This window comes from Acomys russatus, chromosome 7, assembly GCF_903995435.1.
Source record: "Acomys russatus chromosome 7, mAcoRus1.1, whole genome shotgun sequence".
Taxonomy (NCBI): domain Eukaryota; kingdom Metazoa; phylum Chordata; class Mammalia; order Rodentia; family Muridae; genus Acomys; species Acomys russatus.
The window spans coordinates 37,355,773-37,383,015 of record NC_067143.1 but is presented as its reverse complement, the minus strand read 5'-3'; the positions used below and the strand labels follow the sequence as shown (position 1 = coordinate 37,383,015).

Here is a 27,243-nt window from a genome sequence, read left to right as displayed (position 1 = left end):
GGGTCCAAATCCCCAGGTTCTTACAAGGACCTGGGCAAGGAAGCAGGTTACCTTTTAAGGTCAGCCTTTCACAGCAAGGTGCCCTCACCTGTTCTTTCGGGGTCCTAACATTTCAAACTCCACAATCTGACACCCAAGGCAGGGAAGAAGTAAAGGTGTCTGAGCGTGTGTGTGCTTCATTGCTGCTGTGACAAAGCATTGACCAAAAGTGATGGGGAGGAACTGGCTTGCTGCCTATGGCTTGCTCAGCATGCTTTCTTATACAACTCAGGACCATCTGACCAGAGTTGCACTGCCTGCAGTGTGCCGGGCCTTCCCACATTAGTTGTTAATCAAGAAAATGCACCTCAAACATGCTCCCAGGGCAATCTGATGGCGGCAGTTGCTAGTTGGAGGTTCCCTCTTCCCGTGTGACTCTCATTTGTGCCAAGTTGACAAAGACTAAGCAGCACATAGAGGTAGCAGCAGATCTGTGTGAGTTTTAAGTAACAAGTAGACCACTGACTCATCCACAAATACAGATGATGCTCCTGCTATGGGACCATGTGACCCGCTTCCTCAGGTGCCATGTCATCCCAGTGAGAGGTTCCTTTGAGGAGACTGTGTACTGGAAGTTTTGGTTTCTTCGTAAATATGTTTGGTTTCTGTGTAAATATGCTTTGGTTCTAATCCCAAGTGTGGGACTTTAGTTTGAGCTTTAGTTTATCCACACATGTTAATTGCCTTGTGAGGGGTGTGGCTTTTGCCAACCTTCCTCTTGCAGCACAGAGAGGGGCGTGGTCTAGGGCTCTGAGGATATAAATAAGAGCGCACAAGACACACACACACACACACACAGGCACACAGCGTCATGACCTGCAGTGTTGGTGTGTGGCATGTAGCAGTTGGAAGAGACCAGAAATGGACAGTAATGGAGTTGGAAGCAAACAGACAGAGAGAAATGCTTTGGGATACAGTGGCTTGGAGGAGACTGCTGGCTGAGTCTGCCGTTGTCGTTGTTGGAGATGGGTATGCCCCCCTCCCCAAAGAACCAAATTAACCCTAAACAGCCAGGAGAAGTAAAGGGGGCCCCTCTCCCCATTAACCTTCTTTCTCTTACTCAGGGTTGGGAGGTTGGAAGGGAGGTTGAGGCCTAAATAATCCAAATACAGTAGAGTATAAAAGAGCCTCAGGAGGAAGAAGGGAACACACTGGCTGATTTCTACAGTAGCAGGCCAGTTTATGTCCACTGATGTTTGATGCAAATGGAAGGCTTAAGAGGAATTCTGCCCACTTTAACTGCTCTTGAATGTACCCTGAAGAAACTGGGGCCACAGCATAATTTGAGCAGATGAGAGAGCTCTAAATGGCTTGGCTGATCTGCTTCGAAGAGTCTGTGCATCTCTATGCACGACGCGGTTCTCTTTGAAAGAGGGCGTTACTGTCCAGAGAGCATTTCTAGCGTAGCTGCATAAGGGGGCACATACCTGGGCGGGCAGGGCTCTGTGTTACAGGCCTGACTCATTGCGGGAGGACGATGAAGCATGTCACACAGGCTGTCATTGACCGTCTGCTGGGTCTGGATATGTAAGCACACAGCTATGGCTTCTTGATGGCCTAGAAGGTGGAAAGAGAAACCACACATATGCAGAATAACTTACCATGCAAAGAAAGCAAGTAGGGTCTTTATGTCAGCACACGTTGCCTTGTTGACTACATCAGAAACCATCTACTAAGCTCACCCTCAATCCCAAGACCTTAATACCCTTCATTTCCACTCTAAACCCAACCTCTCTACTCTCTCTGCCAACGTCTACGCACTTGGAAATGTTTAGGAGCAGCCTATACTCAGAACCAGCTGCTTCCTAAGGAACTCAAAGCTGGGTGCACCTCTACAGTTGTGGTGCTGCTTTCCAGCATGCACAACGGTTTATCTAAGGGAAAACTACATCTTCTGCTAAAGATCATTGTTTCCTCTACATCACCGCCACTGATGAATCCAGTTGCACATGGAACCGTTCCATCGTGGCTGGAGCTCCCCTGCACTGTTCCTGTAATTAATGATGCTTCCTCCATTAGCAGAACTGCCTCCCACCGCACAAGGGTGTGATGTGCCTCCATCCAAGTCTACAACAGCCTGGGAGGTCAAGTAAACGGCATCCATAGAGAGAAATTAAGACTGAAGTGGGTGGTAGGTTAAAAACTAAAGATTTGGCCTGGGGAGATGGCTCAGTAGCTAATGTGCTTGATGCACAGAGTTTAGACTCCCCAAGCCCAGCAATTGCTCAGTGGCTACTGATCTGAATTCCAGCCTCAGAAGGCAGAGAGCTGGGATCCCCCACAGCAAGCTGCCTAGGGGAAACTAGCCAAATCCAGATCCATGAGCTCTGGGTTTGATTGAGAGACTCTGTCTCAGTGGATAAGGTGGATTCCTGATGTCAAGGATGATTCGTGACATCACTTAGGGCCTCTACAGGTAACACACACACACACACACACACACACACACACACACACACACACACACACACACACGAGAATCAAAATAGATAAATAGGTGGAAAGAAAAAAGCCCTCGGAGAGTAAATTCCCTGCCTCTGGTTTCAACGGCCTCTGTTCTGTATTCTGAGGCTTCCAGCATGTGCCATGTGCCACGGCTTTCACATGCAGCAGTATCCCCCTGTGTATGTGTGAACATTCACAGACATGTTTTCCCTTGGAGGCCAGACAGAGAAGGCTATGTGACTCCCAAAGCCCCAACTCTCAATCAGTATTCTTCCTCTGTTGAGACAAAAATGGGAAGTTATTGGAAACTTGGAACTGGGTGAAATATAACTCACACTTTTGATGAAAATATCTAATGAAAACACTAACAGTTACCGACTGTTACTTGAAACATGCAAGCAGATCCGCTTTGGTGCCAGATGCACATTCTGTAACCAGTTCAGCCATTGAACAGCACTTTGCAGAGTATAGTCTAGGCCAAAAGACTTATAAGACAGATGTTTTTCTTGTTTAATTTTTTTTCTGATAATATTTCCTCCCCTGTCTTCACCTGCTTCATTATGCTCACAGCGATGGCCTGTGAAGTCAGCTGGCATCTTTGAGTGTTTCAGGTAAGCACTGATTTACCCAAAATACAAGAAGACATAGCTATAGTCTAGGCATTCTGACTTTTATTTCAAAACACCAAACTCCTTAGTAGCCTTATAGGAAAATGGAAGGTCACTTCAATAGATTTTAGTTGTGTTTTTTATCTAAGAAAACTGCAGTCATATTTAAAATGCATTTTAATTTGGAACAAATAAATTATTTAGAGCACATATTCAGAATACGTTGGAGACTGACTGGGGAGGGGTCTTACAGCATCACTTTGGATAGAACATCCATGACATGATTTCCATCAACAGAAAAGTTAAAATCTACTAAATAAATTGGACTATTTTTTGGTGTAGACTATATTTTCCAAAGATGGCTACAAAATATTTCATAGATCACATATTAATCCAACAATGTGATTTTGACCTTCTTGCTTCTGGAGGGTGTTTGGTCAAATAGTTATCTTTTAAAAAATAAAAAGGTAAAATTTATCAAAATAAATTCATATTATTCATAACAAAATGTATGTCATTACATTTATGTGCTTAGAGCACACTAATGAATTTGTTCAGTGAAATTTTTGTAATAAATTTCTTTTGTTGCTTGAGTCTGCATTCCTCATATTCAGCTTCTGCAGTTTTTTGATAAATGTGTCATTTCTTAGTTATGCACACACACACACACACACACACACACACACACACACACACACACACGTCATATGCCAATGTCAAGAACTATTCAAAGAAATATGTTATCGGGTAATCTTTCATTGTGAAAGCATACAGTGTTCTTGCACAAACAAGACAGGAGTGACATTGCTACATGATGTCACATCATGAGACAATCATCAAACATGCGATGGCATATGGCCACATCTATATGCACACGTATATACAAATATACTCTTAAAGTCTTCATCAGGAAATAAATGATTAAATATAGCAGACATGATTAAATATAACACATTTGTCTAATACCAGCACTTGGGGAGGCAGATGTTTGTGGATTTAAAGTCAGCCTGGTCTACACAGTGAGTTCCAAACCAGCCAGAGCTACATAACAGTGCCCCATCTCAAAATAAGAAAACAAAGAACAAACACTTTTTTCTGTTAGTTTAGGTCAGTTTGAACTTGGGTTATTGACAAGTTCATATCACACCTTCCCAAATAAGGGGTGCATGTTGTGTTTGTGTGTGAGATATGTATGTGGGGGGGTAATGTGTGTGGTATGTTGCATTGTGATATGTGTGTGATATGTTACACTGTGATATATGTGCATGTTATGTGTATATGTGTGAACCTGAGATTATATTAAAAAGATTCGTTAATATGATTAAGTGAAGAGTACTCCAACCTTTCAGGCAAAGAGAAGAGAGGAAACTGAATGTTATGGACCCAGAGAAGTCCAGGGAACAGTGCCACACCTTACCACTGTGCACATCACTCAGTGTCACACACAGATAGACTCAGGAACCTGTGAACATGGCTGATAAAGGTTAAGGCTCGTTGAAGGTTGTTTGGCCTTATGAAGGGCATCATAAACTTCACTGGAGCTTGACAGGAAGTCACCAATTATATCAAGACTAGCTGCATTAAAAACTACAGCTTGAGGCCTCTCAAGATTTGAAGGGATTTGGAGACAATAAAACAGTGATGGTTAATGTACCGTGTCAGGAACACATCTCCTCAGGGAGTATGTTAAAATGAGTCCAGAATGAACTGATGCAACTTTTATTCTCTTTCGCTGCTTGTAGGGCTCATCAGGAGAAAAGCCGCTTTCTATGTGCCAAGAGCACGCCAGTGCTAAGGTTTTTAAGGCATGCGAGAAGAGGTATCCATCCAGGGTCCTGAACTTAGATGAAGAGACGTTATGTTTGGGGCAAACACATGACAGCACTGGGGGATGCTGACGCTATGTGCTCTGGAGATAAAAGGCATGGCTTGTGTTTCAGGCCCAAGTAAACCAGAAAGGCTAAGTTCCTAGGGAGATGGAATGGAGTTCTAGGAGCAATGGAGCAGTGAGTGAGAGGGAAAAAAAGATGGAGGCAGCTAAGGGCTCGCATGGAACCCAGGCTGACCTCAAACTCACTAGCTGAGGATGGTCTTGGAACTGCTAATCTCCTTGCCCTGACTTCCCAAGTGCTGAGCTTCCAGGTATGCCAGACTGTGCCTGACTCTGCTAAGGATTCTCTCTCTAGAAATCACATAAGGCCAACACTACACACAAAACAGTAGCATTGTTGTAGCCTGGGGTAAGGCACATGCCACTTTCGCTGGGCTCAGTGCCAAGATGGCAATGTTACAGAACAGAGCTCAAGGATGATGTGTTCCGAGACTGGGACAAGGAAGGTAGAGATGGTCAGGGACACTGGAGGGCAAGGATTGAGAATTCAGTCTCAAGATTTGAGGCACAATGGTTGGCCTTGAGTTCTAGGACCTACTAGGGCACTCCAAGCCACCAGCTCAAGACACTCCCGGAAGAGTGGAGTAAGCTCATCAGCCAAAGGCTCAGATGCATGAGCCACTGGCTCGTGGGCAGCAGCTTTTGTTTTCTGACCTACTTCAGGGACTGACAGCAGAAGGTGATCAGGGAGTAAGCCCACTGCATAGCAACAGGCAGGTGAGTCAAGAGTCACAGGACAGGGTTCAGGAGTCCAGGGTCACTGGGGAAACCAGGGCACTTTTCTTGTTAGTAAAAGAGCTATCCTTCCTGGCGGTTATGCTTTCTTTTAAATCAATTGTGTGTGTGTGTGTGTGTGTGTGTGTGTGAATGTGTGTGGAGTGTGCAGGCACAAATGCCTGTGAAGGCCAAATATTAACCTCAGGTATTGTTCCGTAGGAACCATCATGTTGTTTCTGAAACATGGTGCCTCACTGGCCTGGGGTTCACTAATTAGTTGGCCAGCATTCCCAGGATGCACATGTCCTCATCAGCCACACCAAGCAAACAAACAAACAAATAAAACCAAAACAAAACAAAAAACAGCTCTTGGATGCCTGCTCCCTGCTAATCCTTATTACTTAAAAAAAAATCCTACAATGCTTAAATGATTCCAAGGCCCACTTTCTCCTCTTAGGAGAACCTGGCTGTATACACTGGTTACATCCTATGCCTAGCCTAGCTCTGCACATCACCTGTGCATGCACACAGCTGTCATCATGGGGGCAAGTGCGCTATGGTTGCTGGCCCAGCACCAGGCATGAAGGGAAATGCTTTCTCAGGCTGCGTCTTATTCACCACTGCAGTAGCTAGAAGCAATCCCAGAAGGAATCCCATTCCGTGATGCCGATGTCTACATAAGATTGCTTCACTGCATCTATTTTCTAACTTATTCCATATTAATCAGTGAACCTCGTTCCCTCTCAGTGAAGCTGATCTTAGGCCAAAGGTACTGTTTTTAGTCACTCTATAATCATAACTCCCAAGTATAAAAGAAAGAAAAAGCATCGTTTTGCTATTAAATGAATCCAATCTCGACCTTTTAGACTTTTGCTAATTTGCATACGTGGCTTAGGTGACATGGTCATACCCTTAGTGACGGGCCACATATTTATCTTTTAGGAAGGGGCTTGAATACCTCCCAAACATGTCGCAGTGCAGGGGGTAAAGCCAGCATATTCCCAGTCGTAAGTCATCTCACTGTTCTCCTGGAGAGGGCCACCCAGCTCTTGAGAAACAGGGCTCTGATCATCGCAGGCATCAAGGAGGCAGGGTCGCTCAGTGGTTGGCTTGGGGCCTTCACACTCCTCCTCAGGGAGCTCAGTCTCCGTCTGTGTGAACGTGAGGAGCACCCGACACCTCACGTCACGGACCTGAATGCCGGGCCCACACGTGGTGCTGCAGGCCGACCAGGGCGCTGGGATGAACCTGAGCAACACCAGAAGCCAAGAGATGGGTCACACATGGTGACTGTCGATGACGTAGTTAGCATGCTTTAAAATCTTACAACCAACAAAGAGAACTCTTCGTTAAGGACACACCGCTTTTGCCTACACACAAAAATCAAATGCTGAGACCCATATCAAGTATTACAGTATTTCTTAAGACGTGAAAAATAAACCCTCATTTAGAGATAATCACGTGATTTTATTTAAAACACGGGTATTTTTTGCTTATCTCTATTCAGTCAATCTTTGGTGAGCTTTTCCTTTGTAATGGGGAGAATGTTGAGCTCTCTCCAGATTTAAGACGTAAGTACTACAGGGTAAGGCAAATGTGTCTGCAAAGCGCGTGACGCTGTAATGTTCTTTCATGTTTAACAAACACCTGGCCTTCTGAATGTTCTTGAACATGGGTGCGAGTGCACAAACTGACCTTGGAGCGAAACATTTATTCTTTACCCTGAATTATGACCCACCAAGTCGCAAAGGTCGTCAGACTGGGCCTCTCAAACGAAATCTACCCTGCAACTGTTCTTGTAAGAGCTCATCAGCTACAGATGACTTTTATAGCTTGGCACTGTTGGTGATGAACAAAGATAATATTTTGTGACACATGGAAATTAAATAGAATCCACATTTTAGGGTCTAGGATGAAAAATTATACCAGGAACACAGCCACACTCGTTTGCCAACCTTTCATTAATGGGTGTTTTTCTGCTACTGGGCGGAGTTGAGTGTTTGAAGCAGATTAGTTATTCTGTCTAACCTAAAATATTTACTCTCTGGCCCTCTGCAGGAAATATTTCTAATACTTGTATGCACTCGTTAAAAAATAGGTACAGTAGTGACATGCATATATAAGATACTCCGAAGCAATACCTCATATGTCAGATATTAACACATTAGCAGAATGAGGATGGGAAGAAAGTTGAGTGAGTAAAAGTGCTTGTTGTGTGAGCCTTACAACCCAAGCTTGATCCCCAGAACCCAAGTACAAAGCTGGATGTGATGGCAGAAAACTGTAACCCCAGCATTCCAATGGCAAAGCAGAGAAAGGAGAATCACCTAGAAGTTCACCCAGAATAACCTGAAATATGCAGCATACTGTCAGAGACAAAAGGGACACTGCCTCAAACAAGGCACAGGACCCCTAAGCCCCCAAAAGTTATCCTCTAAGCACCACGCATACTTTTCAGTATGCGTACCCATACTGAACACACACAGACACACCAATGCAGCCATACACACATGCACATCAACCTACACATATGCACAAATAAATTAGCAACATTTTTTTTAAAGGAAAATAAAGTGATAGGTGAAAGAATTCAGTGGCAGGTTAGGCTTGGAAGACTCTGAACCGAGTAATGTCAATAGGTTTATTTATTGCAACATTTCCCCTAAGACTATATATTTGACTTCACACTGTAATAACTGAAATAAATACAATGAGAATCGCTTTATAAGCAGAATGCTGTGCATTGGCTACAGTGCTAGAGAAGTGAGAAGCTGCTGCTGAGGTGTGGAGATGCAAGTCTGAGCATTAATGTTTCAAAGCCACTGAACAGTGTGCTTCCAAGAGCTCCCAAATCCTGTAGGCAAGGACTGCTAAGACGCTTGAGTGACTCTCCTCAGGAGTGAGCTGCAGCCATGCTGGGATGCGGCCTATTCCATTCCTCAGAGGATTAGCATCTCAATCTAATTACTCTCAAGCTTCCATCTACCTTAAACTCTCTCCTCAATAACCTCCAGCTCCACACCAAACTAGCTTGTCCTGAAACTCTTGTCTGCTGTGAAATAGAGAGACTTGCTTCACTTGAGGCTCCATCTCTGAGGATAATTGCTGCCTCTGCCTCCCACCCCACTGCTACAGACATGAGCACCTGTCAACACTCATTGACGGTTCACTTCGAACAGGTAAGACTCACCTATGCGCTATGTCCCATAACACTGATTATTAAAACTGCTATTTTAGAGTCATAGCAAGAGGGAACTTAGGTAATCTGATATTGAAGAGGATTTAGAAAGCAACATGAAATAGAAAACATTTTCCAAAAATAAAATAAAGAAAGATGCACCTTGGAAAGGTGTATTGTCTTCTAGAAAGATGTGATTTAAAGAAATGTAATGTTGAAGCCTAAAGTTGTAGGCAGAATAGCAGCTCTTCCTGCTGACCCAAAGGTGGAAAGAGGCCACATGCCACAGAAGGCAGGTGGTCTCTAGACACTGAAGACACCCTTAGCCAACAAGCAACAAGGAAATAGGGATTTCCATTTCACAACCTTATGGGACAAAGAAGAAAGGAGATAGAATACAAAGAAAAATATAGTAGAAGACAACTTTCATAAGCTCCAGAACAATCTGGATCTGTACTCTAAAATAGCCCTGATTGGGCTGGCAAGATGGCTCAGTGAGTACAGTCACCTGCTGCCAACCTTGACGACCTGAGTTCAATTCCTGGGACCCCTGTGGTAGAAGGAGAGACTTAACTGCAAGTTGTCCTCTGACCTCCACACTCATGTTGTGGCACATGAGTGTGTGCCCAGGCATAAACACATACACAAAAAATAAATTATAAAAATTAAGCCTATAGTGTTTGTCAATATTATTGAAATACAAGCAATGCTTGGGTTTGTTTTAGAGAAGTACTATAATTTTAATTATATGGGAAAATATACAAATATGAAAATATCCAAAACAATAAAAGAATAGCTGTCAGTAAAGGTAATAAAGGTAGAAAAGGCAATTTAATATAGACATAAAATAAAAGGGCAAAAAAACAAGTGTAAAAACAATCAAGAAAAAAATGAACAGAGGTCGAGCATGGTGTTACGCATATACAAGACCAGCATTTGGATGGTGGAGGCAGGAGAATGGTGAGTTTGAGACCAACCTGGCCTTTATAATACATTTACTCTGCCCATTGACACCGTGTCCAAACAAACAAACAAACAAACAAATTGTTCTTTACCCAAAGAATAAACCCAATAGACGGGGTATCTGGTTTGAAATTTAACTGATTGCTACAAAACATGAAGTTAACTGAAAACTTTTGGGGAAAAAAATCAATAAGCTAAAATCACAAGTATATTCATGTATAAATATGAAACATAGATACATAATGTAAAATGACCTATATCCACAGAATTCAGCTAACACAGTGTTAGTTGTCAGATCCTATACTAAATGTATTGTATATATTACTTAATATAATTGTTATATTACCTCCTTAATTTTATAAGTGAGAAAACCCAAGCATTAGAAATATAAGAACACTTCCATAATTTTTGTTTGTTTTTTCAAGACAGGGATTCTCTGTGTAGCCTTGGCCGTCCTGGACTTGCTTTGTAGACCAGGCTGGCCTCCAACTCATAGAGATCTGCCTACCTCTGCCTCCCTAAATGCACTGGGATTACAGTGGGTGGGATTACCACCGTGCCCACCTTATTTCCGTAATCCTATGAGCTTATAAATGTAAATTTTATGCTAAACATGTTGGTCTAGTATAGCTAAAACTATGAGATGCTGGGTAAAGGGCCGATAAGATGGCATAGCAGGTAAAAATGCTTGAAGCCAAGCCCAATTCAACCTGAGTTCAGTTTCTAGGAACCGTAGGGTGGAAGGAGAGAACTGACCTCTGGAGGCTGTCTTCTGACCCCCACACACATGCACTATAGCATATATATACACATATATAACACACACACATACACACACACGCACACATATATATATACATATATATGCCCATACACTCACACTAATAAATAAATAAAATTTAATTTAAAAAATTGCAGTGTCGACTACATTCTGACCACAAAGATCTAAGAACGCTCTCCAACACGGAGCACAAGACTCCGAGCTATGGCAACTGTTGTTCTCCCCTAAACATGTCTAACGTGGGCCTCAGTCTCTGAGGTTGTCAGAACTCGGGGCCAAAAGGTCACCAAACAACTCTAAAGACTTATGGGAGCTGGAGAACAGCCAAGAACATCTTTAAAAGAAGAAACAACCGTAGAATAATTGCCTAGCCCTTAATTCTATTCTTAAAACAGAGTTAAAAAGTTAAAACTGGGAGCTGGAGAGATGATTAAATAGTTAAAAAAGCATTTACTGCTCTATAACAACAAATTTACCTTTGTTTTTATTATTTTATGTGTGTGGCGTTTCACCTGCATGGTTCTGTATCGCGTGCGTGCAGTGCCTGCAGAGGCCAGAAGAGGGGATCAGATGCCCTGGTGCTGGAGTTGCAGGCAGCTGTGAGCTGGTGTGTGGGTGTTGGGACTTGAACCCGGATCATTTAGAAGAGAAGCCAGGGCACGTAACAGTTGAGCTATCTTCCTGGCCTCCAATTTCATTTAATTCCAGTTTAGCTCTAGATCTGGCGGAGGACCAAATCCAGTTCCCAACATATACATGGTGACTCACAACATCTGTAACTCCAGTGCCAGGGAATCAGACACCGTCTTCTGGCGTCCTCGAGCTCCAGGTGCGCAGGTGACCAACAGACACGCACGCAGGCAGACACAAACACATAAGCAAATCTGAAAAAAGGATTACAAAAAGATGAAATAGCTAGTATGGTACTGGCAATGAAATATCTACGTGGTAATGATATTTAAACATCAAAGTGGGTGCATGTTGAACTATCCAACTGTGCTCCAGCAATCATTTAATTTCCTGAAAGAAATTAAGTTACACTAATTTTCACAGGTCACATGGTAATGTAAATCTCTCCGTTAACCAAAGTTAAGTACAGAAAATAATAAACGAAAAAGAATATTTTCTTCAAAGATGATTTCCCAGTGCTAACCAAATGTGAGAGTCAGTGTTTCTAGTGCTGAGGGGGAGGGGACATTGGGTTTCTGAAAGGACACTTGACAGCAGGAACACCTTTAACAAGCCTGTCTTCTGGTCCAGAAATCTCACCCCAGCAGAGATGTCCTAAGAAGGTAATGAGAGACACGTTACTTGAGATTTGCTCCACTTTGGTTTATCATGGGGAATTAACTAGAAGCAAATGCACACAACTAGAGATCTTTTCCATGAGAACAGTAATGGTTATGCTGTTTTCCTGGTCAATTCCCTTCAACTGCTTCTGACTCCAGTAAACGTCTACCATCTTTCCCGAGCCTATGCTACCACCAACATCCACTCCCTTCTACCATTACCGACCCCCTCAATCCTGCAGGCTTTTGTCTATAGACAAAGATCTTCAACATGCAGAAAACATGGGCCAACCACCCGATACATATCCATGTTCCACGTATCTGCCACATGGTGCCTCTGACATTTTGGGACATCTAGATCTCAATTCACCAAGTCATCCTTCCCAGCAAGCCATCCCTGACACCCAACAATTCCCCAATGTACACGTAAGAGTTCCACAGTGCAATCACTTAGGATGGAAGGAACCTGAAGTCCTGTGAGGTGACAGGAAACAGAAGCTCTTCCCCTAGTGCAGGCCGAGCCTCCGTACCCAAAATGCTTGGCATCAAAAGTTCCTCAGATTTTGAATATTTTTTTTTTAATTTCAGAATATCTTCATATACATTACGGAATATCCTGAGGATGGGGCCCAGGTCTGAACACAACATTAATCAATGTCATTAGTCCTGTCTTCTGCATTAAACCTGAGGGTAACAGCACATACTTTTAAGTGTGTCTGAATTTTGACTGCAGCCATCATAGGTCATCAGGTGTCATGTTGCTGCTTATACACTCTCAGAGTTTGGATTATTTTGTAATTTATAGATATGGACTAAAGGGGCCCAACTGCTATGACAGGCCATCAAATCTCTCTGTCCATCACTGACACTCTCTGAGACACTGGGCCAGTCCTTGGCCTTTTGGTATGTTGGCTTACACGGCCCTCAAATGAAGGCAATAACAACACCCTTCTGGGACATTTGCAGGGATTAAATACTCCCCACAGCACACTTGGAATGCGATCTTCCCTTTAAAAGAAGGCCTCAGTGCTGGCTGTGGTTAGAAAAGCAGATTCCTGACACAGCCTGACTCAGGTCTAGCAAATACAATTTCCACTCACAGAGAAGCCAAAACAGCAGTGAATAAAACATGCAGTGCCTCAGTCTGTTGTTTCTTTCATATTCATATATGAAAAATGGGAGCTAGGTTAAAAAAAAAAAAAAAACCCAAAAAACGATGAAATGTTGGGAATCCCATGGAAGTACAGAAGGCTCCAGGGTGGACCTTAAAAGAGAGGTGACAAATGACAAAGCAATAGCCATACCATCTGAGAGAACACACTCCATGGCTGACAACCAAGAAGGTCAGATCACCAGTTCCCTTGGCTTCGCTTTACAAAACTCCAGCTTTTTGTTTTCCTAATTAAAAATAAAAGCCTTTGAACAGCCACACTCTGTGTGTATTCAGAGCTCACCCTCCGGTAGACCACAGGGGTGGGAGTATTTATCTTCTCCCGGCTGGCTTGGCAGACTTTCCTTGAGGGATGTGAAATTCAGCTGGGATCATCCTCTCAGTCACTGTCAACAAGCAAGCGTCCCAGACCACAAAAGGCGATGGCTGTAGACGAGGGAGCTGGAAGCTGAGATATGTGGTGGTTTTGTTTGGAAACAGAGGGCACGACTGGAATCAGAAGTGGCAGGGAGCTAAAAAACAGGCCAGTAAACGCCAGGCGACGAGAAAGAGAAATCTTACAGGAGGATTGCATCGAGACCCTCAGATGAGGAGAGTGGTGGGTAGGGTCCAGGCAGCCCGTGCAGGCAGCTCAGGGTTCCACAAAGCCAGGAGAACAGAGAGTGTCTTTAGAAACGAAGAGCACATGACCTTTGATCTGTGGTTTAGAGAAGGGGGACCCCCATCTAAGTCAGATAAGGCTTGGAAAAGATACAAGGGTGGGACCCACTATAGCACAGCCACTGTTGTGGTCTCCTAATCCATTGTTATAAACAGTAGTTCCTGAACTTTAAAGGGACCTGAGGGGCTGCCTGTCCCGTTAATGCCAAAATTTGCATCCACAGCCTACTCTGGTTTGTTTTCAATCTCAGTGAAAACACACAAGGACCGAAAAGACACTTGGGAAGGAAAGGGTTTGAGTTTCCATGTCCCAGTCCCAGTCTTGTCACTGAGGGACAAGGCAGGAACCCAAGCAGTGCAGGAATCCGGAGGCAGAAACGGAAGCAGAGCCTCTGAAGGAACACTGTTTACTGGCTTGCTTCTCACAGCTTATCCAGCTTGTGTCTTTATACAACCATCCAGGGTTAGCACTGCCCTCCACTAGGCTGAGCCCTCCCACATCAATTTAAAAAAAAAAAAAATCAAGAAAGTGCCACACAAGCTTGCTCACACACCAGTCTGATGGGGACATTTTTCTCAATTGAGGTCCCATCTTCCGAGATGACTCTAGCTTGTGTCCAGTTGACAAAAACCTAACCAAGGCACACCACCTACCCCTTGGAGGAGCCTGGCATGCCTGTTAAAAATGCAGGTGATACCAACTACAGCAACACTTGCGGAGCAGAGAGGATCACGAGTTCAAGGCCAGCGGAAGTAACAAGATACTCCAGATGGAATTCCTAGACAAAAAGCAGAATAGAATTGATCAGAGTCTAGGGGCCAGGTAGGTAACTGGGACTGCTCAGTAGACACAGAGTTCATGCCAAGAATGGTGAAAACATTCTGGATAGGTCGGGCAGCACCGTGAATCTTCTTAGTGTCATTGAACTGTATGTTTTCAAATGGTTAAAGAGCCAAGCCCTGTGGTATGACTGTAATAGCACAGGAAGAGGAAAAATACATTACTATTGTAAAAGAAAAGAAAATGGTGATACCCCCACTTCCAATACGCCTGGTTCAGAGTTATTGCAACTTTGTTTGTTTGTTTGTCTTTAGGGTTTTGAAACAGAGTCTCACACTGTAGCTCAGAAAGGCTTTGGGCCTCAAACTCGTGGCTATCCTCCTGCTTCAGCTTCCTGAGTGCTACAATTCTAAATGTGAGCCACCAGACCTCACTTTATAATTACATCTTAAAAATAGCCCATTTGAGCTAGATGGAAGTGACCTGAGGACATTAAAAAAAAAAAAAAAAAGCTTGTTTCCCTTTTAGAGAGAGAAAAACTGAAGCCTGCAAGAATTCTCCGATGTGCTGCACTGTGTTTGGTCAGTGGGGTGGGGCAGCGCTGTTGGGGCAAGCAGAGTACTGATGGTGTAGAGACACCAAGTATGGCTTTGAGGTGCTCACTGTGGAGTCACTGTGTTGCCCTTCTGTGTAGGTTTGGAACTTTAAATAATAAAAACACTTAAACCAGTCAAGTGGAGTGTAACTGATGGCAAGGGAAGGCTAAGAAAGAAGGTGGAGAGCAGTGCCAGCGTGCTGTATGTGGGTGGGTGTGCTAAGGATCCCACGCAAACACCACTCCTTCACTCAGAATTCACTGGTAGCATCCACAGGTCCATCGTGACTCCATCCCCAGGAGTCAGGCCTGCCCATGGGGAAGCATCTGGCCAAGGCTGAGTTATGACACACCAGTGCTCTCAGCCTGCATCCCAGGGGCACAAGTAACCCGTGCTCCTCTAGGCTCACCGCTGGCCTGGATCACACTCATGAGGGACAGATGGGGTATAAAGACAAGTGGAACAGATTGGTAAGGGCCCTGAAAACAACTGCATGTGAAAAGTGCCGAGATGCTAAGAATTATGGATTTGGGTGTAGGGGGTGGGGAAACAAGTTCTTAGGACCTGTGATAGCTTTCTCCAAAGTTAGGAAAGCAAGGGATGTAGCATAGACACATCTGTTTCAGAGAGCGGACATTAGAAGGAGCCATGTTTTGGATCAAGAGGAGAAAATATCAGTTCAAATGTGGTAGTGGGGACGGGGCTAGAAGCAACTTGAGTTACAATAAAGTAATTGTGTTGTTCAACCACAGTGAGCTGTGCCTCAATGCAGTGACCTCCGCCCACTGCTGAAGGCGTTGAGTGGTTATAAAGAAGAGTCCCAGGGTGCCGTGGAATGGGAAACAGGCATATGGTGCTATGAGAATTGGAGCTGAGAACCGCCATTATGAACTACGGGCCTTGCCTTTCCATTCAATACTTTATTTGTAAAAGAAGCCGTTTGGAGTTGACATCCTGGGGAAATGAGCCAGATGGCTGTTGAGATCCTCCTTCCTGTCCCATCTGTGAATTGCTCTCTTTGCAGCTAGCTTGTCAGCACTCCAGACTCAACTGCCCACTGTGGGATCAGCTGTCCTGTCCAATTACTCCAGCCTATCACGGGGGCTGCTGTTCTGATGGACGCGTGGGCTGGACGTTGCAGAGTCTCTTTGCTTCCTTCTCCTCTATATGAGTCTCTCTTGGCCTCAAGAATGCTCCTTTGATTTGTGCTTGATTCTGCAAATCTGCTGACACCATTGTAAGCGGGCCTCACCACATAGCATGCAAGCAGTAGCTACTGCTTTCTGAGTTACAATCGGCCCTGGAGAGTAAGGCCCATCCTGCCCTTTCTGTACAAAGGAAAATGAGAGGCCAACACTAAACAGTGAGGCCGCTAAGCAATGGTGTCTGGTGGTGGTTCGAAGCTCTAATCCACACAGTACTACACTCTTTCTGTTTCCCCGTGTTCCACCAGCCCTGGGATTTCATCTCAGGCCACCCTGGTGTGTTTCAGCATCATTAGTTTTACTGAGACTGGCCATGATGTAAGCTCAGGATGATTGGTTTATTTGTACAGTTCTATGATGGTCCTCAGTTAAACCACATGTGCACATCCAGGAACTATCCCCACTTGTCCCTGCAATAGAGCAGGGGTCTGCTTTGCGTTAGAGAACACGATCTTTTCCATGCTTCTCACACATACTGCCAAAGTAGGACTGCTGAATTGGTAAATGCAGAAAATTCCTAGCCAACCCCGGCTCTCTGGAGTCCGTAAATCCAGGTCATTTGGATACTAAATGTATCGTTGAACTCCAATGAGTACAAAAACGACATATATCATGTAAGCTGGCTGTGCCCTGATTGCACTCATAAAAGGCCCTGGACTTACTTTGGTTCTTCTGTAGCTATTCTGGTCTCTTCTAGCTCTTGTGCTTGTTTCAGCCAAGGTAATTTAGCTTCCACTGGACCTTTTTCTGAGGGGGAAAAAAAGGAAAATAAACCAGTGAGCTTAATTATTATCAATCATTAAGGACTTGGATATATGCTTGTTATTGGCTGCAGAGTTCATTAACACTGAGGTTTTACTTTTCAAATGCACAGTACATTCACTTCTGGAATGAATAAAATTCCTGCTATTTTTTTTTAGATTAACACATTACAAAATGCAACCAAAGTGATCTCTGTGATACAGCTAAATGTGGCTGAACATCCAAAAGCTAAACATACAAATGCCTTATATAAATCAACACTCTTTTCTGCTTTTTTGTGCGTTGAAGCTCTTATTCCAACAATAGCATAGTCTTTCTTTTGCCACAAATTCTTCCTGTCTCTTGAATTAATAAATTAATGGAGAAAAGCAAATGTCACAGAGGCCAATGAAGTGGAAAGATGAGATTCCGTGTGAGGCTTACTCAAATTCCATCATTAACCTGGCAAGTGGAAACCTTCTCTGTGGGCATACAAGGGACAGTTGCTACTCCCTTCTGTCCTTCTGTCCTCTGTCCTTCAAAGCTTCCATGACAGGAGGAGAGAACTAACCCAGTAGGGAAGTGAAAACTTTGGAGCCACTTCAGGGAGATTAGAGACACTGAGAAAATGTCTATGGAAACCTGTTGATGACAGACGTAATAAGCAAAGGCGATCTATGACTGTGTATGCCTGCCATGGCAACCACTGATCTTTCTATGCAATGGATTTAGTCAGATGTGTGGACTGATGAACTGTGGGAGCTATCTGTATAATCTAGGAACTGAGATTTCATGAGGGTGAATTGTGCCATCCTCCCTGAAGGACTAAGGAAGAGTCTTTACAAAGGGGCAAGAACAGTCTTTTCCCAGTTCGTTTTATCACATTTATTTTTATTTATTTATTTGGGGAATAGTGTGTGTGTGTGTGTGTGTGTGTGTGTGTGTGTGTGTGTGTGTGTCTGTGTGTGTGTTTATGTGTGTGTGTCTGTGTGTGCATGCACACACGTCACAGCAGCCATGCATAGGTCACAGGACAATTTGTAGGAGTCATGGTTTTCTGCTTTAAAACCAGGCTGTCAGGATTGGCAGCAAGTGCCTTGGCCTGGTGAGTCAGCTCTCCAGCTGTCTTTTTCTATGTCAAGAAGATAGCTGTTGTAAGGAGAGGCATAGGAAAATCATCATGGAGAGGGAACAAATATCTGAGAGGTGACCCCAGGACTTGCTAGTCAGGAATGGCTGCTTGTCCATATGGAACAAATGAGAAATTCAAAAGACACTCACAGACCCAGGGTGACCACTAAGCCTTCTCTCATCCCATGCGTTGTGACACATGATAATGTCATCGTGCCTCTCTGTCAAGGGAGACTGTAGTGGAGAGGCGCCCACACATTTTGAGAATAAAGAAGAATGAGAAGAACTATTCTGGGCACGAGAACAGTGGACTTTTCCTCACTCGCCCTCCTCTATCGATCCTCTTTCCTTTATTCACTCTCTCCTTTTCCTTCTCCTCCTCATCTTCCTTTCTCTTGATTGCAGGAACCACATAAGTAAAAAAAAAAAAAATTTTTTTATGTCCACCATGAAATGTGAACACAAACCTACACAGATGAGAACCACCCTGTGTGATTTACATCCTAAAGCACATATGTCCAGCATTCTTAGCAAGATCCCTTGCTAACTGCCAACAAAAGCATCTCTATAAGGAAATACGAGGGACTGGAAGTTGCCCAGGACCGAACGAGAGCTGGAAAACCCTATTTGATTTCAATGACCACATACCTCCAGCTTACCTTTAGGCTTATAGCATGGGACGGGGATGACACACTCCTCTTTGATGTGCAGTTTCATCTGTGGGTTGCAGCCCCCCACGTGCTCCCCACGATGGTTGATACACAGAACCACTCGGTAGCGCAACCCTCGGCCACAAGTCACGGTGCACTTTGGGGAAAGGTAGGAGATGCCAGTGAGTAGCTTTACCTAGAAGGGAGCTGTGGCTCTACGTGCCTATTATGCACACAGACCTCTACATAATACGTTGTCTGAAGAAGGAAATGGTCGCTGATTCTCTGAGATGTTTATGCTTCGGGGACCTCCATTACACGGCCCAATTCTAATTTTCTCAGTTTTAATTTATTTTCATTTTTATTTTGTTTTATGTGCATGGATGCTTTTCTGCATGTGCCCAGTGCCTATGGAGGTCAGAGTAGGGAGTCAGATCCTCTGGAAGGTATTAAATCACTGTGTGGGTGCTGGGAATTGAATGTAGGTCCACTGAAGGAGCAACTGGTGCTCTTAACCACTGAGCAATCTCTCCAGTCTCATATAATTTTTAGTTCAAAGGTATTTAGGATGAACGCACAGGCTCAAAAAGAACAAATGTTCTGAATTTCCTGTGCTCTGAATTAAGTATGAAAGAAACTTGATGCAGGCTTTCTAAAGCTTAAACTTTTCATAAGACATCACCCAAAGCAACTTGTGAAACCGAAAGAAATTCTTCCAAATAATAAATCTAAGAAATCTCACTTCAAGCAACCACTCCAGAGGATTAAGTTGTCTGTCCTGCCTACAGTGATCTTGCAGAGTTGTTGTCATAGAAAGGGGCTGTTGGGGATTATCCAGCCACATGGCATGAGTAAACTACCAAAGAGGAGGAGGAGAAGGCTCAGCCAGGAAAGGCCCTGGCAAGCATGAAGAGCTGAGTTTGAGTCCTCAGCACCCATGTAAATAGTTGGGCACAGCAGGGTCCCTGTACTATTAGGCAGAAACAGGAAGATCCATGAGGCTTGCTGGCCACCTAGCCTCACTGAGTCAGCGAGTGCCAGGTTCAGTGAGAGAAACTTGATCACAAAGTAAGATGGAGAGTGATTGAGGAAGACACCTAACAACGTTGATATTTAATCTTCACACACACACACACACACACACACACACACACACACACACACACAGTGCCGTGGGTGTATTGGGAAGTTAAAGTCATGAAACATCATGCTTTATTTTCCCCCTGACTTTTCATGGACTTTCCATTGTTAGCATTTTATTCAATGCATTATTAATATCTATTTATAATTTAACAGTTACTCTTGCCTATAAGTCAACTCTTTTCAAGTCATGTGAAAATCTAGTAAGGCTTTTGAGTTTATCTGGATGTATTGATAATACGTATGTGAGCCTATGTGCTTCTTTGATAGCATGTATTTGAGTATATGTGCCTGTTTACATGGTTAGGCTTTAAAATGTTTTACTGGCACTGTTCATTGAACAAAGTGGTGGCCTTCATTAAGACGTTTTTATTCAAGTGTATCATGTACTTGGCCCACCTTCACTCCCATTACCCTCTCCTATGTCCTGCCCACCAGTCTCCTTCCTTTTTTGCAAATAACCATCCTTCTATTTTATATATGTGTGTGTATATATGAGCATACATGTGTATATGTGCTCATACATGTCTGCATGCATGAGTACATGTGTGTGCATTCATGTGTGTACGTGCATGAGCATATGTGTGAAGCCACAACCTGAAACTCTGTTCAAGTTCCCATAGTTTTTGAAAGGCCAAGAATCCCTTCCCAAGACTCCTCACTGCCACACTCCAGAGCCCAGGGTGTTTTCTTCTGAGTTTCTCAGTGCTTTGTACCCAGCCCTGTTGAGTCCTCTACCACTGAACTACATCCCTAGCCCACCCTGCCATTTGTGAAAGCAGCAGGCATATTCTGCAGTGAAGTGTATGGTTTGACCTAGACCCTGCTTCTGAGAAGTTGACTCACTCTCTTTTGAATATCAATTCGAAATGTATATGTCTGTATATGACATTGAAAAACTTTATATCGTGTACTATAAAACCAACAACAAAATGATTGCCTCACCCACATCTCTTCCCAGCAGTCAATATATATGCACAACTCTTGGAGCCCCATTTCACTTTTCCAGAAAGGTTGATTTCAAATGAAAATTTACTTTTTATGTACAATGTTGTTTTTTTAAATCATAATTTAAAATATATTTATGTTGTTTTGATTGGATGCTAGAATGGAATTTAATAATAACTGAATTTGAGAGAACATTGACATTTAGAACCCTCTGGCCAAAGGAAACAGAAATGGTTTTATTTACTGTGCACATTTTCTTGGAGAATAGAACAGTGTGATCGATAAGAGGCTTTAAAACATAAAAAATACATTATTTTAAGATCGAGGGGAAAAAAGATTGAGCTTCATAGAAGAGTAGATTGAAAAGTGAGTTCAAGAGGAGAGCTACATAAATCAAGCAGTTACAGAGCTCAGTCCTGCTACTTATAAAAGATGGAAGGGACAAAAATGGTCATGACATTTAGATTCCACTGGGTATAGGTTTTTAAAAATGCTGTAGCAGCTTTATTTTTAAATGTCAGCATTCACCACACATTGGAAATGATACTATTTGCGCTTAAGCTTACCATAAAAAATGTATGTCAACCTAAATACAGAAGAGGTAACTCATTTTCCAAACTTCTTTTGGGGGAATGTGGATGCAAACAGAGTGGAGTTGGAGTTCTCCAGGCTGACATTTAGAGTGGATATCTGAAGCAGACCAGGTGGCTCTCCATCTGGCCAACTCACACATCTTCCAATCCCACTACAAGTGAAAGCTCCTTCCTGACGCATTCCTGGACCCTTCAAGTGGAGTGAACCTCTTCACCTTGTGGCCCCAAAGTACGCAGAAGTCACACCACTCATGACCAACCACAGAGGTCCACTGTAGTACAACTGTGGAACTAGACTATAGGCCTGGCTGTGGAACTAGACTATAGGCCTTTGTGAAACGGGGGCTTGCTCTCTCTATTTCCAGCATGTCAGCTGACACACTACACAGCTGAATATCTATATCAATGCATATATATTATAGTTCCACCCAAAAGAGCTATAGAAACTTTAATTCATTATGCCTTCTTCTCTAGAAACTTAAGAGACTAAGAGAAACATATTAGTGCAGGCACCTGCGCTGTTTACCTTGAAGTAATCTGTGTTTCATTTGTTCTAGAAGCCAATTCTCTTCTTTCTCCAGAGAGCTAATCTGACACGAGCTTCTTTCACACCTCTAGGATCCTTTCCCTCTTCTCTACTTTTTCATGTACCCTTCATGTTTCCTAAGAAAGCACCTGCCTCTAGAACCTTCCTGATGCTCGGCTCTCTTAAACCATATAATTTCTCTCAAAAAGGTGTGCAACTTCTTGACTATGAATCAGGATGCATTTCTAATGTCATGTGAACATTTCTACCTTCACTTACCAGGGCCTAGAAACATGATCTCTCTTTCATCTATATAAATCAGCCCCCGCCCCCCTCTCTCACAAATACCTATTTTTGTCAGGCCTTTGAGACTCCCATACGCTGTAATTTGAGTATAATCTCTTCCACCAACTACTGGCAGATAACCTCCACCTTCTAGACCCATCCAACTTGGGGTCCTCATTTTTTAAAGCCACACCCCCCCAGAAGCACAATGAGTGCTGCCCACATTCTTGGGTGTGTGACCATCCTCTGGAGCACATTACACCTACAAGCCTAAAGAAAACTTAGTCTCCATGACCGTCTCCCCACCCCATGCTGGAATCTTGTCTAGTTTGAGCATACATAGGTCTCTGTCCATGCTGTCACACTGGCGTGAGTTCATGTGTACACTTGCTCTGTGCAATCTTTTTGTTGTTGTTTTGTCTTTGTTTGTTGAGATGAGGTTTCTCCATGTGGCCCTGGCTGCCTTGGAACTCTCTCTGTAGACCAGGCTGGCCTCAACCTCAGAGATCCACCTGCCTCTGTCTCCTCACTGCTGGGATTAAAGGTGTGCACCACCACCACCAGGCTAGCCCCAATATGTCTTAATAACTTAACATTATGCCTACAGATAGTGGGTCTCTCTACCCTCATCAGAGAAGCTTCTTTCTGTAGAATATCATGATTGGCACAGAGATCCACAACTGGTCAGGGCACAAAGAAAAGGTGGCTCTTGGGTGCTCAGCACTAAAGGAGATGTCTGCAGCATCCCTCCCTCCTTCCCACAAGGCTCAGGCATCATTGTGAACAAGGACCAGAAAGACTTTAAGACATGGCAAATGACTACAACAAAACAGTGTTTTCCAGACACAACAGTGTCTTTTTCAACTTCTAGTTACCCTATTTCATGCTTACCTTCGCTGGACAGTATCCTCTTGGCCATCTGCCACAGCTGTGTTGTCTCTAAGCTCTTACTTGCTCAGAACCTACTATCTTCAAAGTGGATTAAGCGTTACATTGGCAACAATGACTCACTGACTGATGGCTTTGTCACCTGCTCCTTCCACATGTACTACAGTCCACAATCGTAGTAATCCTTACTTGCGTTAAGGTGACCTCTTACCTTGTGACCTCTCTTCCGTTGTCCTGCCTTCTAGAGCTTTTGCATGTAGGGACCCTGTTCACATATATTATATATATATATGTTTTTGTTTCATGTGTGTGATATGTATGTGCACATGCATGTTTGCGTGTGTGAAGGTTCATGTGTGTGCATGTGCACATGTATGTAGAAGCACAAAGCTGACATAGAGTATTGCCTTTGATCATTTTTCATTTCATCTACTGAGGCAGGGTCTCCCTCACAGAAGCCAGAGCTCAGTGTTTCTGTCTGTCTGTCTGTCTATCTTGCCTCTGGGATCCCCTTTCCCCTTCTCGAGTGCTGGGATTGCAGGTGGCCATTAGGACTGCCTAGTTTTTTTAAAGAGGGGTCTGTGGATGTGAATTCTGGCTCACATGCTTGCCTGGCAAGTATTTTATCCACTGAACTGTCTCCTCAGCCCCTGACACACTACTTTTCTAAATCATGATGCCCTGGATTGTTTCAGACACACAGCAAACTGTCACTCAAATCTCAGCTTCAATAAAAGTGGCATGTTGACCAATCTCACCTGAGACCACTCCATGGCAATCCACTTGGGGCAATCAAACAGGTTGCAAGTCTGCATCACCTTGGGCTTTGGTGCATACATACACTTCCATTCTTCCACTTGCAGTATCTCTGCATGCATAGACTCCTCCACACACACGAAGCTCCGTCTCTGAATCCCTCCTCCACAGGACGCTGAACATGCAGTCCAAGGATTATGTTCCCAGCTCAAAAGCAAAGAAAGAAATTTACATTATTTATTTGAAGAATGCTCGCTTGTTTCAAGTATGCAAGGGGTTTTTAAAAAAGACGACTTCATTGTATTAAGTCATGATTCCACTGAAAGAACACGAGCCTTGAATCTCCTGGGACTTTAATTTCAACTATGGTTATAAGGAATTCACCTTCTCTCTGAACATGAGTTTTCTATATGACAGGAATAATACACCCAGCGTAGTTATCCTTCAAGGGCCCATTATGAAGATTAAATAAATTAGAATATAGAGTGTGAGGGGGTTTTAAAATCGTCTTTCAATTATAAAATACTAATGGACCACATTACTGAGGATCCTAGAAAGTCAAAATCAAAAAGAACCATACTATCCAGGCATGATGTTACATCTTGCATTTGAGGCTAACCTCAGCTATATAGAGGCTGAGTCTAGCCTGGACCACATGAGATCCTGTTTCAAATTAAATAGCAAGGAAGAAAACAAAGGAAGGGAGGAAGGAACAGAGGGAGGAAGGGGGGAGGGAGGGAGGGAGGAAGGAAGGAAAGAAAGAAAGAAAGAATGTTAGTCATCTCGCTAGCAAAGAGGATTCAAGTTTCTAATAAACAGCTCTAGATCAGTGATTCTCAACCTGTGGCTCACAACCCCTCTGAGTTCAAACAACCCTTTCTCAGGGCTAGCATATTGGGTATCTCATACATCAGATATTTACATTAGATTCATAACTAGCAAAATTACAGTTATGAAGTAGCAACAAAAGTAATTTTATGGCTGTGGATCACCACAACATGAGGAGTTGTATTGAAGAGTCACAGCATTAATCTAACTCTTTTTTTTTTTCTTTTGGTACCCAGTGTTCAAGATGAACTTGATGTCCTCAGTGACACAGCCTCCTACACACAACCTTTCAATGACAGCTTCTTCCATTTAATTCTTAGAAAGATCTTTCTCATCATTGAGCATGTTGACTTTTCACTTTATAAAAGGGACAAACAAACAAACAAACAAAAAAAACCACAAAAAGTCTCTTAGAATCCGTTATAAAAGGAAAGAAATATTTAACTCACCGAGGGAGAGGTTGGAAGTGGTCATAGGGCATAATCTCTTTAAATCCATCGCTGCAAAGGAACCCAGAGTGAAATAACTTTCTAAACCCATCCACTCATGCAGTTCTTCACTAACATATGTTCACTGTGAAAATCTAATTTCTAATTCAGCTAACATATTTGTCAAACGGCTAATACATATTTGCCATCTCATAAGACAGAAATCTTTCTCACTGAAAACCGAAATTGCCAAAATGGCTCATCAGCCACTGAACCACAAAATTCACACAGCATCTCTACAGTTTTCAAGAGAAGCATTCGTATAAGCCATCTCTAGTTGAATATACGAATATAAAAAGAATTCATATGAACCAAATGAAACATTCTCTTCATCTAGGTAAGTTTGTTATTTCATTTTAAGCATCACTACTACAATACGGTGGTACTATGAACACACCATTGTGGGCAGACTCTTAAGAGAACCACTCTGCTTCCTGGACTCTGCCCTTTTAAAAGGCCTTTGTTTAATAATGACGCCTAACCAGAAATTACAGGAGATAGGTAGTACAGTGACAGGAAATGTGACAGGCGGACAAGGCTGCTTTGCCCACTTGCCTGCTGTGGGCGTGGCCAGCGGGAGGACTCAGGGGAGTGATATTGGGCTGATATTTTAAGATGTTGTAGGAAAGCCAGGGAACTTGCCTGGGCAATCCTAGTCAGCAGGCACTAAATTATACAGTAGGACAATTTCTGCATAGCTTTTCTGCTTTGGTGCGAAAACTGCTTGCTTCCTTGCACAGTGTATTATCTATACGGAGTTAGATGTGAACACTTCAAAAGCCAACATGTACTAATTGGTGACCCAGTTTAAAGCCTAAAATAGTGAGTGAGAGATATTTGTGACTGACGGACATACTATGCATGGGATTCTGGCAGATCCACATATGTATGCATCTTTAATGTATGTACGTGCTAGAACTGCTTTGTTAATCAAGATCTTATATGGACATATTCTCATAACAAGAGAGAGTTAGCCTGAGGGACCAGATCAGCGAAAGTGGCTTAGTTCCTATTAGCTGCGGTTATGAATGTGATCTGCCACAAGACGTGCTCAGAAATCAGGAGCTGGAAGCATATCACCCTGAAAGAATCACTGGGTCCCAACTGGAGTCGACTTGGTTCTCTGAAAAGCATGGACAGCAACATGGATGTCCTCTGAGTCTTAACTCAGGGGGGATCAGGACAGATGCTGGGACTCACTATTGGACTCCAGGCGAGAGTGGCATGGAAGAATGGGGAGAGAGCAGGACTCAGAGGGCCTGGGAACCCCACAAGAAGATCATCAAGGCTGACAGATCTGGACCCAGCCGGGGCAGGGGGGGGGCGCTGCACAAATTGCTGTACCAACCAAGGACAATGCACACAGTAAACTAGAACCCCAACTCAGATCTAGCCAATGGACAGCTCATTCTCCATGGTTGTGGGAGAGAGCAGGGACTGCCTCTGACATGAACTCTGCTGGCCCCTGTTTGACCACTTCCCCTTGGTGGGGAGACCTGGTGGCACTCAGAGAAAGGGGAAGCAGGTTATCCGATGGGACCTGATAGGCTGTGGTCATATGGTCGGGGAAAGAGGTCCCCTTCTGTCACAGGTCTAGTGGAGAGGAATTGGGAGAGAAAGAGAGGGAGGGGGGAACGGGAAGATACAAGTGAGGGGATAACAGTCAGGATATTATGTGAATAAATTATTTTTAAAAATAAATAAAAACTAGAAATAAAAAAAGCACGGGCAGATGCACCAACCTGGATGGGCAAGGATCCATGCTGCACTCCTTCAACTTTGGTTTGGGCTTCACATTTTCTGGGTAGTAATGGCAGTAGTGGTCAGGGACCACCCTTTTCAAGCGTGTATCCATGCACTCTGCAGAATTGAGCTGATAACCTAAAGGTGTATGAGAGGAAGGCGGTCTCATCTTTGCATCTGGGGAGGCAAGGGCATGTGGCAC

At 43.5% G+C, this 27,243-nt stretch overlaps 1 protein-coding gene across 1 annotated transcript in view; it reads right to left on the bottom strand.

The window, feature by feature from the left end:
* The window catches only part of Adamtsl3 (ADAMTS like 3), a 271,037-nt gene that overhangs the window by 67,144 nt on the left and 176,650 nt on the right, over positions 1–27,243 (bottom strand). Inside the window, 7 exon segments of the mRNA XM_051149310.1 lie at positions 1,467–1,596; positions 6,659–6,948; positions 16,987–17,071; positions 18,856–19,003; positions 23,985–24,189; positions 25,260–25,310; positions 27,041–27,179. Of these exon segments, the coding sequence (XP_051005267.1) occupies positions 1,467–1,596; positions 6,659–6,948; positions 16,987–17,071; positions 18,856–19,003; positions 23,985–24,189; positions 25,260–25,310; positions 27,041–27,179 (1,048 nt within the window).